This window comes from Lynx canadensis, chromosome A1 (genome assembly GCF_007474595.2).
Source record: "Lynx canadensis isolate LIC74 chromosome A1, mLynCan4.pri.v2, whole genome shotgun sequence".
NCBI classification, from domain to species: domain Eukaryota; kingdom Metazoa; phylum Chordata; class Mammalia; order Carnivora; family Felidae; genus Lynx; species Lynx canadensis.
Genome location: NC_044303.2, coordinates 116,414,156 through 116,432,645, shown reverse-complemented (window position 1 = coordinate 116,432,645; position 18,490 = coordinate 116,414,156). Strand labels below are relative to the sequence as shown.

The 18,490-nt window shown below is 37.0% G+C and overlaps 1 protein-coding gene across 1 annotated transcript in view; it reads left to right on the top strand.

Annotated features, from left to right (window-relative positions):
• The first annotated feature begins 342 nt into the window (after window positions 1-342).
• Window positions 343-18,490, top strand: part of PFDN1 (prefoldin subunit 1) — a 71,388-nt gene continuing 53,240 nt past the window's right edge. The window contains exons 1-2 of the mRNA XM_030319603.1: window positions 343-441; window positions 3,094-3,260. Of these exons, the coding sequence (XP_030175463.1) occupies window positions 409-441; window positions 3,094-3,260 (200 nt within the window). The 5' untranslated portion in view covers window positions 343-408. The remainder of the gene's footprint in view (window positions 442-3,093; window positions 3,261-18,490) is intronic.

Here is an 18,490-nt window from a genome sequence, read left to right as displayed (position 1 = left end):
GTAGAAATAAATTCTTTGGAAGAACATTTCAACGAAGACCTCTGGTTTCCTCCACACTATCCTGCCTGAAGCTCCGGCTGATTTTTCCACTTCCCTGACACCACAGGGATTAACTGAAGGAATGAATGCCTGAAAAGGTTTTGGCCGAATCTGCATGCAACTCTATTCAGCAAGCACAAGGTAAGCTATTTGTCCAAGTGCTTAAAACCATTCTCAGAATCTGCGCGCCAGGCCTGATAGGTCACGTGAGGAGGACGTAATGGGTATCGTAATAGTTCTTGAAGCTCGGCTAATCCGACCCATGCGCAGGCGCAGAAGGAAAGGGGACAGTCAAACCTCCAAGGCCCGCCCCTCCCCCACAATCCTTCCGGCTTTCTCCTACTGCGCAGGCGCGTCGACTGAACCAAGATGGCCGCTCCCGTGGATCTGGAATTGAAGAAGGTAAAAGAGGGTCCTCACCTGGCAGAGGCTTCTCTTTGGAAGCTAAGGGGACTGTGGTCAAGAATATCGAGTGAGACTCGAGTCCGGAGGAAGAAAAGAGGCCCCAGGGAACTGGGGCGTGATTTCCCAGAGTCCTAAGGCGGGACCGGGTCTCCTTAGGATGGCGTGGGGGGCGAGCAGCTCTTTCTGCCTAAGAGCCGGTTGGGCTGGTTTGATTCCTGTGGCGGGCCGATAGCTGGCCCGTCTTCTCGTTCTGACCTCCAGGGCCGTTTCGTTGCGTGGAGCCTTCAGTTTCATAGTAAGGCCTGAAGTAAGCGTTTCAAGTTGGAACCCCTTCGGACGGCTTGCCAGGTCTGAGGCATCTGTAAATTCTTAATCTTCATTTGCTTTGAAAAACTCCAAGGCCATCCTGTGTTTTTAGGCCACTTACTCCATCTCATGCTTTGAAAGGTCACAGTATGTACATACAGTTCAAAGTTAGACAGTCTCGTAGCAGGGCTTTGACTCCCAGCCCTATCTCCCCTTCCCCCTTTCTTGAAGGACCTGCCAAAAAAAAAAAAAAAAAAAAAAAAAAAAAAGAAACAAGAACAAGCCCCTAAAATTTTCCAAATAAAATCGGTATCGGAAGGAATTGGGTTTCTCTCTTCAAACAGTTGTTTATAAATGTGTTGTTACCCAAAAACGTTTTTGCCACTTAAGGGTTGTCAGGGAAAGGATCCTGGACTTCATCAACTTTAAACCTATACTTTTCTATAAAAGGAAACTGAATTCTAGAAAAGATGTAGTCCAACTTTGGGACTAGAATCCACTATTCTTTGCTTAACTCCACACCTTTTGTTTATTAGCTTAGGTTCTTCAGAAGGGCAAATTTAACGTCTTAACACTTCGTTTGGGTGAACCTTTGCATATGAAACAAGATAGCTCAAATATTTGTTGCTCCTATTAAATGAAGTTGTTTGTTATTGCTCTGAGGATTTATGTGTATGTACCTTGCTTTTTGTGTTTTTTCTTTTGAAACTTGTAAATTTAGCCCTTAACCTGGTGTTCTCTAATGCTGTAATATCTTAGCTTGAACTGTATACCAGCGGCTTTAGCAATGTGTACAGATCACCTGTAAGTTTACATGCAAAACAGAATTAATCTGAAGAATGATTAAAGCATTCTAAAAGTTTATCTTTTTTTCTGTTAAAAGTTCTAATGTAAGTCAGGGTTTAGTGAAAGAGCTAACAATAGAGTATAGCTGTGAGTGGACTTAACTCCCAGAATTTGAATTTGTTGTTAAGAAACCTCTGGACAATGAATGCAAACTAAGAAGATGACTGGAGACTTAAATTGCATAGTTTTGACAGCCAGTTAGCTTAAGTAAAAAACAAACTTGTTGTTTAAAGGTTTCATCTTCTAATATCTTTATAAGGTTTTTTTTGGGGGGGGGGTAGTGGAGACTAATAGGAAATTTCAGGCACCTCCTCTCTCCCCAAATCAATCTTTTGAAACCTTACTAATAGGTGAGAACAAAGTCTGAAAAAAGTTAAGTAGAGGGCTTTGCCCTGTAATGCAGTCACAAATGGTATTATTAAGGCATAAATTTGACAACATCTGAAAGTCATTCCAGGCCCTTAAATAAGAGTATCCAAGAACTGTGTTTATCTTTAAGTGTATACGAGGGTCAAATTTGGCTTGGTATGTGCATATGAAGATTATGATGCAATTCTACCAATGCCTTGAATTTTTTAATTTTTTAATCTTTATTTTAAAAATATTTGTATCCTGAATGTTACTGTAAAATAGAAACCTTCCTGAACTAAAGGTCAGAAGAAATGGGTTTCAGTGTTAAGTTCCTGCCTTTCCTCATAATAGTTGTTCAACCCTGTGCAAGCCACTTACGTCTCTTCAACTAATTTGGTTACTTTATTTAAAAAAAAAATGTTTTTTAAATGTTTATTTATTTTTGAGAGATAGAAAGACAGCAGGCAGGGGAGAGGCAGAGAGAGAGGGAGACACAGAATCTGAAGCAGGCTCCAGGCCTGGAACTGTCAGCACAGAGCCTGACGTGGAGCTTGAACTCAGGAACCATGAGATCATGACCTGAGCCAAAGTCGGATGCTTAACAGACTGAGCCACTCAGGAGCCCCTAAGTTGGTTACTTTAATCTGTAAAGAGTGATGATGAAAACTCCCATTCCTAAATCATAGGATTATTGAGAGGAGTAAATGAGGTATTACTATATTCCTCAATGTTCTCATATTAATATTCCCATGCTAGTATTTCAAATAAATGTGGGAAAGTGTTTTGAAACCTAGCAGTGTAATACAAATGTAGTGAATCGTTATAGTTTTGTTTTGAATCACTGTGTTTCATCCTCTGTTGCATTTATTGTTTTATTACTCTTTGGATACCTGCTTCTTCATATGGTTATTTAAGGTGCATTTGTTCTGCTTCATGTAGACTGCATTTTCTGAGGACAGGGTAAGTTCATGATTTAGCATGGTGGCTTGATTGTTTACAGTTGTATTGAGTTTTATTGATGTTTGTGTTGGTAAATTTCACAACTTTGTTTCTGGTTAGCAGCTTATTTTAATATATTTGGATTTGACTCAAGTGTTTCCTGTAAAATGTTTCACCCACTAAATGAAGGACTTTTTTTTTTATTAGGCCTTCACAGAGCTTCAAGCCAAAGTTATTGACACTCAACAGAAGGTGAAGCTTGCAGACATACAGATTGAACAGCTAAACAGGACGAAAAAGCATGCACATCTTACAGATACAGAGATTATGACTTTGATAGATGAGACTAACATGTATGAAGGTGTAGGAAGAATGTAAGTAAAATGTATCCTGAAGGGGGTTATTGTGGGAGAAGTTTTTGTCTAGAATTTGTTCATTTTAAAAGTTGGGTTAAAGTATCATGGAAACTTTGAGGATCACCTAGTCAAATACATACTTTTTAAAAATGCTAACTGAATCCCAGATAGATGTGTTTAATTTTAGACTTTGCAGTACATTTGTTAGATATTTTCCTCTTCTCTCTGTGATCAGGTAGATATTTAAGTGTGTAAGTTCAATGACGAAAATGATTTGTCATGAAAAGAAGTTTACAGTAATTTTGTGTGTGAAGATTTATTTAAGTAGGTGTAGTTTTAACTTCTCCTTCCTTACCTGATTTATTAGGAGTCATACAAATCATAGGTCCTTTAAGATGTTGGACCAGTGTTGTAAGATAAAAATAGATCCATTTATCATTTAAATACACTCATTCTGTCATGCATGAGAAATCAAGTAAACCAATTTACTTTTCGTTTGTTCTAATTGTTATATGATTGACCACCTATACTTCACTCTTTTTATTTTAAGAAATATATTACTCCTATGAGAGAGAATAGATGAGCTTCATGTTCTCTAAACAGTAAATAAGGAATGGAAAAGCCCTTAACTACAGGTCACATTCCATTACAATGAGCTAAAAGGAGAAGACTTTTTTTAAGTGGGGGAGGTACAAGGGGAGGGTTTTTCTGGAATTTGGTCTTTGAATATTACTTAGTAAATGGACCATTACTTCAAGTTTGGAGATCTTGTAGTGAATGGAATTTGACCTCAGTCTGAAGATGACTTGTTTGGTGATTGATTTGAAGGAAGCATAACATGTGTAACATTTAGTAATGGCTTTGGAATGACATCATGAGAAGTATACTCCGCTCATGACTAGCTACTCCTCTTCTTAATGGAAAAGAGAGGGATTATGATAAACATGTGATTTGTTTTCTCAGAATAAACAATATATCACATAAATTTTATATCTGTAGTTCATATTTTTCATTTTAGCTTATTTTGAGAGGAGGAGAATCCCACTTTGACAGTTTGTTATTAGGAGAGAAAAGAATTGGGACAGTAACAAAGTAAAACCCTTGAATATATATCTATATAGTACAGGTGCATTGTTGGCATTCACTATAGGATAATTTTATTCTTAATATGAGTATCCTTAGGTCTTAAACAGTAATGGTAGCTTTTCCAGCATGCATGTTAACACGTTGCACTTGGATTTCACATCAGTACATTAGCCTTTACAACAGTAAAAGAATCTCTTTTTCCAAAATAGAAAATCTCTTTTGATTGTCTTTGGCCTTTTGGGCTATAATGAAGTTTTTGGTTTTAATCAGAATACTTTATTAAAACATTCTCCAAAAGTGCTAGGTTGTTACTTTTTTTTGCATACTGCCCTAAGTGCTACAGCTAGATTGTATTCCACGCCAAGAAGTCTAGAGTTAAAAGGCTGGGATATGATTTAGTTCATGGTAGAATAGTAGTAGTATTTCCATAAGATTTATTTTGTGTGAAATAAATACATTGTTGTAAATGTTTGGATAAAGTGGAACTTCCTACATAGTTTCAAGCTTTGGTTTTCAATTTGACTTTTGTTCTTTCTGCATCCCACTGGGAGTGCGAATTTGACTCTGCATTGTGGGGGCATGTAAGGTGAATAGAGTTTGTTGTTTGGCTAGAGTATTAGCGCCCTCAGGAAGAAAAGACTTGCTGAGTATTAGTCTGGTCATGAGGATGTTCCCCTTGATGCTAAACCTGAAATAACTATTTCTGAATTTATAGTCTTGAGTAATCTTGAGTATCATTGTGATTCACTTCTTTAATTCCAGTCTTTACCTTAATTTGTCTTTTCTTTTTTGAATATTATTTGGGAATTCCAATTAGAATACTAATTTTTCTCAAACTGTTGTTTAAAACCATGAATTATAGAATCCAAAACACTCCATTTTGTTTAGAGCCTGCAGTAGATTTTTGCCATCACTGACATTCGGGCTTCATTGTATCTTACCTGGATTATTGCAATAGCCTCTTAGCTGTTCTCTCTGCCTTTATTCTGTGTGTTCAAATGTACTCTTCCTACATCTGCCAGAATTGATCACATCCATATTTTTCATAAAATTCTTTGATCTGTTGCCCACAGGATGAAATCTAAACTTCTTAGCCTAGCATTCATGTTCATTTATAATCTGTCCTTAATGTACCCCTGTAGCCTCAAGTCCCACCACTTTCTAGTCCCAGGCTCAGTATAGTGCAAATTTCATCTCATGGATTTAACATCCTTCTGTTGATTTGGGGTGATCTGTTGAAAAGGACTTTGAGTCTCATGTGGGCTTTAAACATGCTTTAATTGATTAGTATGTCTGTCACGGGTGATGATAGAAGAGGAATAAGTAGTACATGTACCGGAAATCGTTGTCCCTACTTTTGTCACCGGACTTTGTCACCCGTTTTTTTTGTTTGTTTGTTTGTTTGTTTGTTAAGTATATTTATTTATTTTGAGAGAGAGGAAGAGCTGGTTCATGCGCTATTGAGCAGGGGAGGGGCAGGGAGAGAGAATCCCAAGCAGGCTCCCAGCTGTCAGCATGGAGCCCAATGCGGGGCTTGAACTCACGGACTGTGGGATCATGACCTGAGCTGAAATTGAGTCAGCCGTTTAACTGACTGAGCCACACAGGTGCCCCTATCAGAGGTTTTTGTGCTTTCTTGATTTTGTTCATTCTTTCTTTGGCTTGAAGTATCCCCTTTCCCTTGTGAAATTTTTATCCTTCAAGACATAGCTTGTCTTCTCTGAAGATTTTTCTGTCCTCCCTGGCAGACTTATTCACACTTTACTGGGTGATACCAGAGCTTTGTTCCTGTAGCTAGTATAGCAGAGACAGAGAGAGATGATTGATTTCTAAGTGGGTCATTTGCCTCAACTAGATTGATTGTCAGCTCATTGAGACTGTATACATCTTTATCTTTGTTTCCTCTGTTCTCAACATAATGTCTGGCACAAAATAGGTGTAAAATGTGTCTTGATTTGAATTGAATATGATTCTTTTGCCTAAAATAGGTACATTTTGTTTCTTCAGAAAGAAAATACAGTTAGAAAGTCACAGACTTAAGAATTAGGTTTTCTTATTCTGTTTTAAAATATGATTCAACAAAGCTGAAATTGTAAAAGTAACATTTTGACTAGGTCAAAGCAGTTGTTTCTTATCAAAATTATGTTCTTTGATTGGATAAGATAAATTCTTAAATTAAATCTCCTGAGAAGGTTAACCAATTCTAAAAGCCAATCAGTTGCAGAGATAATTAGTTAGAACTGGCACTATAGAAAAACCTAAGCATTTAGAATTAGGCCCAGGGCAGTATAATCCTTAGAGAATAAAAGCTGTTCTATGTAGAATAATATCAATATAATAATATCTATTTCATATTCTTCATCTCCATATAAGATGGAAGTTACATATTCCTTTATAGGGTATGTTTTTAGTTTAACCAAATCATTGCATGCCCGGATGTCTTTTAAGACACATATGAAGAGAAATTTGGTGGTGTTAAATGACCTCCTGTATATGGCTTATTTTGGTTTTTATACAAGGAAAATCAAACTACAGGATAAGAGATGATGAATTGCTATATACTGTAAACTCTGCGTATTCATTGCTCAAAGCTATATTCTGTCCAGTCTCTTGGCATGTTGCCAGCACATTTCAGTTCTCTTACTTCATATTCTTTGGAGAGGCTGTTATGTAGCCTGATACTACTACCACCAATTTCTAGTTTTGCTACTTAAGCTGTTTGTGAGCTGACCTCACCATACTGCTTTGAGAACTGTGATGAAAGTTACAACTGTGGAATGATCTGTCTGAATAATTGCAAGTGTTTGTCTTTGCATCTTTCTAGCATGCAAGGAGGGAATAGACACAATTCTCAAATAATACATGAATGTTTCTGGTATCCTTTTTTTTTATGAATAAGAACCAGTTTATAAGGATTTATGGGGGTTTTCTTCCCTTTTTGCACACTAGAAGATAGGAGAATTTTTTAAAAATAAGAATTACATTTGAAAGTGCATATAGAGAACATTTAGCCTTGCTAGTGTTTGAAAGGACCATCATTAGAATAAATGTCAGACTTATTTTTATTAACAATAGGTATGATCCTGACCCTGATTTGATATCAGGTTTAGTATTCTGTAATTCTAATGTTCTTTTACTTGAGCATTACATACACTTCTTTTTTCCAAGAGAGACAAATTAAGCTTTAATTTTTTTTAATATGGGAGGAACTTGAGTAGATTAGTCTCTGAGAAGAATGATTAGTGCCTTTTTAAAACTTGAACCTAACTAAAAATAACTTTGTACTATATTTAAACCAATTTAGAGGTATGCCACCATTCTGCGGGTATTTTTTACATTTAAGGAACTAAGAATGAACAATGGTATAAATCTACCAACTAGATAAGTGTCTAGCAATGCAGAATTTGCTGTTTGGGAGCGGTGTTGCTATTTCTACTTGTTGAAGTAATTTGATGGTTGATCTCTAATGGTTGAAAGATCCAGAAGTGTAAAACCTAAGATAAATGTGGCACAGGTAGAAAGTAAAAACAGTAGATATATTCCTGATAGGGAACAAATTAACAGTAGCCAAAATCTGAACAGTTGAGCAACTTTTCAAGCAATTAGGATGTAGAAATCTGAATTTTTCACTGTAGCTTGGTTGAACTGCCCTTTGTTTAAACTATTATGTTAGTTCTCTTGTGATTTTAATTGTTAGTTTGGATGTTGACCTGTAGTTTGAATGATGACAGTTAGTAAAGCCAAGTTGAAATATTTGGTTTCTCTGTTTAGTTATGTTAAATATTAATAGAAAGGGACATAGTCATGGTGCCTGAAGTTTTGCAACCATTTTACAATTTCAGATAGTTGTAAAGTTGGTATTCTAGTCAATTTGGTGTAATTTTAAAGCTGATGAAATAGTTTTACTAGATTAGGAAATAAACCACAAAACTTGGTGCAGTAAATATTGTTGATGTTATAGTAAAAATAGTTTATATTGTTCTTACTGGAATCAGGTTTGGATATTTTATTTAGTGATTGCTATAGGAGAAAAGTACACATTATTTTTGCTGTGAGAGCACACTGCAGATAGAAATTTATCAGCTCCTTATATCTTCTCTTTAAATGTAGTAATCTGTATTTTAGAGTAGAGAAAATGAAGCAAAGATAAAATAATTTTCAAAGGTAAGAAGGCATTTTTAAAAAGTTATTTTTTAGATTTTATTTTAAAGGAAGAGGGGTTCTTGATGTTGAACTGCTTTTACTAATAGATTGTGACCCTCCCTTTTTGTGTTTTTATACAGAGCCATTTAAAGTCGTGGCTTTCATTGCTCAGAGCTGTAAGGGGGAAAAAAAAACAAAAACAACTTTTCCTGTTGTGCAAGGAGAAATGACTTCACTTTTGTTGATGCTGAGTGTGTATGTAACCTCAGACGGGCACATTCTCCTCTTTCACAGATGTGGTACTCTAGGGAGAGGAGATTTTTGAGTAATATTCTTAATTTCCTTAAGTTGCCAGTGATTTAAAAACTTAGTGTTCATTATAACTCTGCTGTACTGCTGTGTAGAATGACATCACTGTTTTTATGCGAGGGCAAGTTAACAAACATTTGCGTAGGAATTACATAGCCATGTTTCTTCTTTAGAAGAGTACTTTTAATAATTCTTTCCCTTCTTCCCCTCCCATGTCCTCCAGAATCCAGTCTCACTGAAACACAGGAAATTAGTTTTGAAAATTCGTGTGCTAATTAGAAGTTTATTGTAAAAACAGGAGAAGTCTGTTCTACTTGGGATGTACAAACATGCGAAAATAAAATTTTTACTTAATGTGTCCTTGTAGGGTTACTTATTTTAGGCTTGAACTTGATTAAAAAATGCAAATGGAATTGATTCATTTGGTTACTTGGAGCACTTTGCTTTTGGATTTCCTGACATCAAAAGGCTTCACGTTTGTTTTTTAAACTGGCAAAGGATGAAACAAAACCTGCTTTTGTTGCATGAAAGTAGCAATTACTCAGCAACCCAAGAGGATACTACAGTGTATTCTAATTGGTGATAAGGATTGATTTAGTAAACTGAGGGAAGGGTGAAAAGTACCATTACCTTGTTGTTCCCATGTAAATAAAATTAAGGTAGCAGTAACCTTGAACTATGTTACTTTGTCATTGGGGAATTGTTTGCTGCAACTGACTAGCTGAGTTTCTCTGAAATGAAAAACAATCAGTTCTTATTTTTTAAGTTTATTTCTTTATTTTGAGATAGAGGAACAGAGAAAGAGGGAGAGAGAGAATTCCACACAGGCTCCACACTGTCAGCACAGAGCCTGACGTGGGGCTTGATCTCACCAACTGAGACCATGACCTGAGTCGCAATCAAGAGTGGGATGCCTAACCTACTAAGCCACCCAGGCGCCCCTGAAAAACAATCACTTTTAGGCTGTACCAAGAATTTTCTGATTTTAGCTGCCACTTATCTCATAGTGGCAAATTTAGGAACAACTTGCTATCTAATCTGTTTGAGAGGGGACTGAAATGTTCATGTCCAGGAACATAATCTGCTTAATGAAACATCCAAAAGGAGCTCACAAAAAATATTGACCTAGAAGTTGAAAGGCAGTCAGTCCATGTATGTGAATACACACTTGGTATGACTTGTTAGTATTCTTTTTTACTCCTTATATCAGGAATTGATAGGGGCTGCAAATATCCTTTGCCCAGAAGGAATAATTAGGATTGCAGTGTGTTGCATGCACCATTAGTGCCTGTGGTTTTGTGAAGAATGTATGCTCAATTTATTTTTAGCATTCAAGTTCGAATGGACATGTCTGAGGGAATGTTATCTTATTGTCCTGGCCAAGAACTCTACTTACCATCTCTTGTTTTGAGGAAGGTCAGTTACCTTGAAATGGACCAGATTACTTGGGAGACACTGTTCCCTTGGCTTTGAAGAGGACTTGAAATGTTCTCCTATCAAAATTTGCACAGCAGCAGGGATCCCAGTATTAAAAATGTATCTTTAAATAGATAAGACCATGGCTGCCCTAAACCAAGCCTTTTACATTGTTTGGCTCAGGGTAAAAAGATTTGGATCACAGTATGCATCCTGTATGTGTGTGTTAGACTGAGTCTTTTGCATTTGTCCTAAAATATATTTATATTTCTGTGACTTTATGCTTTTGTACTAGGAGTCTTCTGTTTGTGTCCTTTAATGCTCACTGGATAATAATTTGTACTGTCCAGGGGTTCTGTTTCATCCAGTGTTACATTTTAACCTTTTAGTAAACGAAAGATCACATCTTGGAAAAAGATATAGCAAATCTTGATGATTATATGTGGAAATGTTTGGGGTTTGATGAGGCTAGAGTAAAAGTGGTAAACATCAGAGGTGATTATTTACCAGAATACTTAGAATACCAAATAGTGACAAAAATAAACATCATGTTTAAAATAGACTAACATACTACTGCTTCCATTTTAGGAGTAATAGTTTGATTTAAAAATACACAGTGATTTCTAATTAGTACAGATTGAACCTAGCAGTGTGTGAGTTACTCATCTAGAACAAGGAATGTTTACATGGACTTGGGTTCTTCAAGGGACCATGATTCTCTAATAATTCCAGTGAATTCTCAGCCCTCATCTAATTTGACCTATCAGCATTTATTCCAGTTGGTCTTTCCTGGTTGAACCATTTTCTTCCTTTGGCTTCTAGGAGATCACCTCTTGGTTTTCCTTTTATTTCACTGGCCACTCCTTCTCAGTCTCCTTTACTGTTTCTTTTTCTTTCCCATTTCCAAGTATTAGATTGACCTTGGGCTCAGCCTTTGGAATTTTTTTTCTTTTCTTTACTCAGTCTCTTAGTGATCTCATCCAGGCTTATCTCTTTAAGATTTTTTTTTTTAATGTTTATTGATTTTGGAGAGAGAGAAAGAGAGAGAGATAGAGATAGTGTGAGTGGGGGAAGGGCAGAGAGAGAGGGAGACACAGAATACAAAGCAAGCTCCAGGCTCCGAGCTGTCAGCACGCAGCCGGACGCAGGGCTTGAACTCGTGAACCATGAGATCATGACCTGAGCCGAAGTTGGATGCTTAACCAACTGAGCCACTCAGGTGTCCCCAGGCTTATATCTTTACAGTGCCTTTTGATATACTGGCAACTCCCAGGTTTTTATCTTTAGCTTAGACCCCTTCCCTGAACTCCAGATTTGTATATCCACCTGCCTACTTTACATCTCCATTCGATAGGCCTCTCAAGATTAACTTGACCAAAATAAAATTCTCACTGTTCCAGGTAAACCAGTTCTTCCCTACAGTCTTCCTCATTTCAGTGGATGACTTTTTTGTCCTTCCATTTCCTCTTCTTTGTTTTTTTTTTTGTTTTGAGAGAGAAAGCTTGAGTGGGGGAGAATGGCAGAGGGGTGGGGAGAGAGAGGATCTCAAGCAGGTTCCACACAGCCCAGAGCCTGACATGGGGCAAGATCCCACCACGCTGGGATCATGACCTGCACTGAAATCAAGAGTTGGATGCTCAACTGACTGAGCCACCCAGGTGCCCTAGTCCTTCTATGTCTTCCAAATCTTATAGTTATCCTTGACTCCTCTCTTTCAGTCTTACTTTCAGTCCATTAGCAAAGACTATCTTTAAATTTGATCCAGAATCTGAACATTTCTGCTTACCACCTCCCTGATTTCAGCTACCATTTGATTATTGCAGCTGCCTCCTAACTGGGCTCCCCCTGCTTGCATCCTTACCACTTTATAGTTTTTCCCAACAGAGCACCCAGAGTGATCCTTGCAAAACAGAAGTCAGGGGCACCTGCATGGCTCAGTCAGTTAAGCATCCACTCTTGATCTTGGCTCAGGTCATGATCTTGCGGTTTGTGAGTTCGAGCCCTGCCTTGGGCTCTGCACTGACAGTGTGGAGCCTGCTTGGGATTCTGTCTCTTCCTAGCTCTGCCCCTCCTCTCAAAATAAATAAACTTAAAAAAAAAAAAATCACTCTAGTCAAAATCTTCAGATAGCTTTCCATATTATCACTGAAAAAGACAAGGGCTTTTGCAGTTGCTGGTCTCTCTGTCTGGAGATGTTTTCTTCCAGATGTCTCCTGTACACCTTTGTCTTCCTTTAGGTCTTTATTAAAAAGGCACTGAGGCCTGTCATAACCACCCTGTTTAAAATTATATACATAACTTCTACCCCTACCTTCTTGCCTCCTGTACTCTCTCTTTTTGACTTTATTTTTCTTCATGGCATTTATAATCATCTGGCATACTATAGTACTAATTATCCATTTTTCTTAAATAAACTTTATTGAAATATACCTTATATATAGTAAAATACATTCATTTTTAAGGATACAGTTAAATGACTTTTGATAACTGTAATCACCACGTCTGTCATGATACAGAACATTTTCATCACCCTAAAAAGTTCCTTCTTACAAGTCATTTCTTGGAAGTTCTGCTCCAGGCAATTGATAATATGACTTGTCTCAGTATAGATTAGTATTTCCTGTTTTAGAACTGCATATGGAATATATATATAGAATCATTATGATATGTACTACTTTGTGTGGTTTCTTTCATTAAGCATAATGCATCTGAGATTTATTGATGTTGTGTATATCAGGCCTCCTCAGGGACTATATCTGGGCTTCAGTTCCACTTCTTTAAGTACTCTTGCCTCTGCCCCCTTTATGCTTCAGGTTGGCTGTAGGAGTTCCAAGGATTTAATTCAAATGTGACAACATGTAGAGTTAGTACTGTGTTGTTTTCTTTTTCTTTTTAAGTTTATTTACTTATTTTGAGAGAGAGAGAGAGTAGGGGAGGGGCAGAGAGAGACAGGGAGAGAGAATCCCTAGCAGACTCCACGCTGTTAGCACAGAGCCCGATGTAGGGCTTGAACTCACAAACCGTGAGATCATGACCTGAGCTGAAACCGAGAGTCAGACGCTTAACTGACTGAGCCATCCAGGCACTGTGAGAAAGTACCATGTTTTTCCTGTGTCATATTTGTAGGAGCAAAGAAATCTTTCTCAGAAGTCTTCAGAGGGCCACCTCTCACATTTCATGACCCGAACTGAACCACATGCTTGGGCTTAAATCTTGGGGGATGGGACTACTGTGATTGGGTAAGACCAATCAAGATTCATCCCAGGATTCACTTCCCTGAGTCACTTGGGAAAGTGGAGGTCCCCAAACAAAATTGGAGCTCTCTCAACAAAGAAGAATGGATATTGGGTAGCCAGTCAATAGTGTCTGTTAAAATCATCCACAACAGTCTTTCCAGTGACCAATAATTGAGGGCTAGCCACATGAAAACTGTTGGTAATATATGTAGGATAAATTGAGGAGAGTTTAACATGGAATGCAGAAAGAAGCTATTGAAGTAATTCAGGAATGTAGTAAGTTCAGAAGGTGGCACAAGTGGAAGGGAGAGGAAAAGGGTCAGTATGAAAGAAAATGATGAGTCTTAGTCATAAATGGGGAATATATAGGGTACAAGGAGAATACTTGCAAGTTTGGGACTAGGTGAGTGGGCAAGTGGTGATAATCATTGATAGCTGTGGTTGAAGTGGGGGAACATACAGGTAGAAATGACAGATGATGCAGACATAGTGCAAGTGATAGGGAGTGATATTATTTTGCAGTTCATTAGCCAAGTTAAAACCTTGATCATAAAGGAGTTCTTGGAGGGACTTGGGTAGAGATAGCTTAGTGGAGAACCTTGCATAATGCTTGTAATATTGACACTGGAAGAGAAAAGGACAGGGAGGGGTGGTGTTTAATTTAAAAAACAAACAAATGAAAAAAATGGGGACAGGACGGAGAAAACCTGAAAGAGCCAATGATTTTTTCGAGTAGTTTCAGATTTATAGAAAGTACAGAGAGCTCTCATATACCCTCTCTCCACCCCCGTTTCTGTTAACATCTTACATTTGTGTGGTGCATTTGTTACAAATGAAGGAATACATTATGATTAAGATCCATAGTTTACATTAAGATTCACTGTTTTGTACAGTTCCGTGGGTTTTGGCAAATGTATATCTTGTATTTGCCATTACAGTATCGTACAAAATCATTTCATAGTCCCCCCAAATCTCCTGTGTTCCACCTATTCATCCTTCTTTCCTTTCTCGTACCCTGATGACCACTGATCTTTTAAAATGTCCTCTATAACTTTTCCAGAATGTTATATAGTTGGAATCATACGGTATGTAGTCTTTTCAGACTGACTTTTTTTTTTTCCCTTAGCAGTATGCATTTAAGTTTCTTCCATTTGTCTTCATGGCTTGATAGCTCACTAGCTCAATTTCCCTGCCACCCCCATCCCACACTGCTTCATTTTGGTAGTTCTGTTGATCTCAGTATCTTTGAGTTTATTGATTTTTTTTTTTACAGTGTCTAATTTGCTCTAAAGCCTGACCAGTGATTTTGTTGGTGTAAGTATGGTGTTTTTCATCATCAGAAGTAGCACATGCCTCTTTTTTTTTCCTTGTCTAAGTTTATTTATTTATTTTGAGAGAGTGTATGTGCATGTGTGTGTGTGTATATATATATATGTATATTTACACTTATGTATATTTATATATATATATGAATGAGTGAGGGAGAAAGAGAGGAAGAGGTAGAATCCCAAACAGGCTCTGCACTGTCAGTGTTAGCTGTACTCGAACCCACTAACTATGAGATCATGACCTGAGCTGAAATCGAGTCAGTTGCTTGATCGACTGAGCCACCCAGGCACCCCTTGCCTCTTTTTTATATTAATTTCTCTATGGTTAAGTTCATGTCTTCCATTATTTCTTAATCACATTATATAATATTTTAAAATTTTCTATCTGCAAGTGGTGCTTGGGTGGCTCAGTTGGTTAAACGTCCGACTTCAGCTCTGGTCATAATCTCATGGTTGATGAGTTTGAGCCCCACATTGGGCTCTGTGCTGACTGACAGCTCAGAGCCTGGAACTTGCTTCATTCAGATTCTGTGTCTCCCCTGCTTGCGCTCTGACTCTCAAAAATAAATATTAAAAAAAACTTAAAAACTTTTTTTTCTATCTGCTAATTGCTTTCTTTCTCTCCTTTCTGAGTCTGTTTCTATTAACTGAATTTCCTCCAGACAATGGGTCATATTTTCCTATTTTTTTGTGTGTCTGGTGATATCTATCTGTGTATATATATATATATATTTATTGAAATTTAAGTCTATTACGTATAAATCTGCTTCTATATAAAAAGTTTTTTTGTAAATGCCCAAATTGGTATTTATTTTTTTGAGGTATAATTGACATATCATTAATTTCAGGTCTACAGCATAATGAGTCAATATTTTGTATAGTGTGAAATGATCATAGTATGTCCACTTAAAATACATCAGCACACGTGGTAACAAATTTTTTTTCTTGTGATGAGAACTTTTAAGATTTTCTCTTTTAGCAACTTTCAAATATACAATAGAGTTCACTATAATCAGCATGCTGTACTTTATATGTTGACTTATTTATTTTTTAAGTGGATGTTTATACCTTTTGATCATCTTCATCCATTTTGCCCAACGCTGGCCATTGGCAACTGTCAGTCTGTTTTATAAATCTGTGACTTTGTTTGTTTTTTTACATGTCACATATATGTGAGATCATCAGTATTTGCCTTTCTCTGTCTGACTTATTTCACTTAGCATAAAATCTTCAGGGTCCATCCATGTTATCTCAAGTGGCAAGATTTGCTTCTTTTTTTGTATATACCACATTTTCTTTATCCATCCATCGACGGCCTCTTAGGTTTCTTCCATGTCTTGGCTATTGTGAATAATGCTACAGTGAACAAGGGAGTGCATATATCTTTTCAAAGTGGTGTTTTCATTTCCTTTCAACAGATACCCAGAAGTGGAATTGCTGGATCGTATGGTAGTTCTATTTTTTATTTTTTGAGGAACATACTCTTTTTCATAGTGTTTGCAACAATTTATATTCCCACCTATAGTGCGCAAGTCTTCCCTTTTTTCCTTGTCCTTGCCATCGCTTGTTATTTCTCATAGATTTGAAGTGATATTCTCATTGTGGTTTGATTTGCATTTCCCTCATGGTTAGTGATGTTGAATACCTTTTCATGTATGTGTTGGCCGTCTGTCTTCTTTGGAAAAATGTCTATGTAGATCTTCTGTCCATTGTTAAATGAGATTTGTTAATTAAGTTTTAAGAATTCATTTTTATATGTATTTTGGATGTGAGTGCCTTATCATATATATGATTTGTAAATATTTTCTCCCAGTTCACAGGTTGCCTTTCATTTTGTTTCCTTTGCTACGTAGAAGGCTTTTAGTTTGATGTACTTGATTTTGCTTTTTTTTTTTGCCTTTGCCTTTTGCTGTCAAATCCAAGAAATCACCAAAACCTATATAAAGGGAAAGTTTTTCTGAGTTCTCTTCTGGTTGTTTTATGGTTCAGGTCTTAATGTCAAATCATTAATACATTTCTAATTGATTTTTGTGTGCTGTAAGATAATGTTCCAGTGTCATTCTTTTGCATGTGACTGTCTGGCTTTCCCAACACTGTTTATGGAAGAGCGTGTCATTTCTTTATTGTATATTCTTTTTTTAAATTTTATTTTATTGTTTATTTTGAGAGAGAGAGAGAGAGCACAAGTGGGGGAGGAACAGAGAGAGACGGAGAGAAAGAATCCCAAGTAGGCTCCACACTTAGCACAGAGCCTGATGCGGGACTCACACTCATGAACCTTGAGATCATGAACTGAGCCAAAATCTAGAGTTGGATGCTTAAATGACTGAGCCACCCAGGCACCCCCCTCATTGTATATTCTTGATTGCCTTGTTATAAATTAATTGATCATCTATGTGTGGGTCTGTTTCTTTTTTTTTTTTAAGGTCATGCCCTCAGGATATCAGCAGGTTATTTATTTATTTAAATCTTTTAGAAAGAGAGTGTGCACAAGTGTGTGAGTGGAGGACGGGGGGGGGGGGGAGAGAGAGAGAGAGAGAGAGAGAGAGAGAGAGAGAGAATGAATCCCAAGCAGACTCCATGTTCAACCTGGAGCCCAATGTGGGATTTGATCTCACAGCCCTGGGATCGTGACCTGAGGCAAAAATCAAGAATTGGATGCATAAGGGACTGAGCCATCATCCAGGCACCCCTGTGTGGGTTTATTTCTGAGCTCTCTAGTTTGTTTCATTGGTCTATGTCTGCTTTTAGGCTAGTACTGTATTGTTTGATTACTATAGCTTTGTAATATAATTTGAAATCAGGAACCATGATGCCTCCATTTGTTCTTTCACAAGATTGCTTTGGTTATTTGGGGTCTTTCATGGTTCCATGCAACTTTTAGCATTGTTTGTTATACTTCTGTGAAAAATGTCATTAGAATTTTGATAGGGATTTCATTAAATATGTAGATTGCTCTGGGTAGTATGGACATTTTAACAGTAATTGTTTTTCCAGTCCGTGAGCATGGAATATCTTTCCATTTGTTTGTGTTGTCTTTGGTTTCTTTTGTCAGTATTTTATAGTTTCAGAGTACAGATCTTTCATCTCCTTGGTTAAGTTTATTCTTAGGTATTTTATTTTTTGTGCAATTGTAAATGGGATTGTTTTCTTAATTTCCCTTTATGCTACTTTATTATTAGTGTATAGAAATGCAACAGATTTGTGTATATTGATTTTGTGTCTTGTGACCTTACTGAAGTCATTTATCAGTTCTAGTAGTTTTTTGGTGGAATCTTGAGGGTTTTCTGTATATAGTATCATATCATCTGCAAATGGTGAAACGTTGGCTTCTTCCTTACCAATGTGGATGCCTTTTATTCATTTTTCTTGTCTGATTGCTATGACTAAACTTCCAATACTGTGTTAAGTAAAAATGGTGAGAATAGACATCTTAGTCTTATTCCTGATTTTAGGGGAAAGCTCTCCATTTTTCACTACTGAGTATGATGTTGGCTGTGGGTTTTTCACATATGGCCTTTATTATGCTGAGGTATGTTCCCTCCGAAACCTACTTATCTTGAGGGTTTGTATCGTGAGTGGATGTTATACTTGGTCAAATGCTTTTTCTGCATCTGTTAAAATGATATGATGGTTCTTATCCTTTCCTTTGTTGTTGATGTGATGTGTCATGTTGATTGATTTGCGAATATTGACCCATCATTGCATTCTGGGAATAAATCCCACTTGA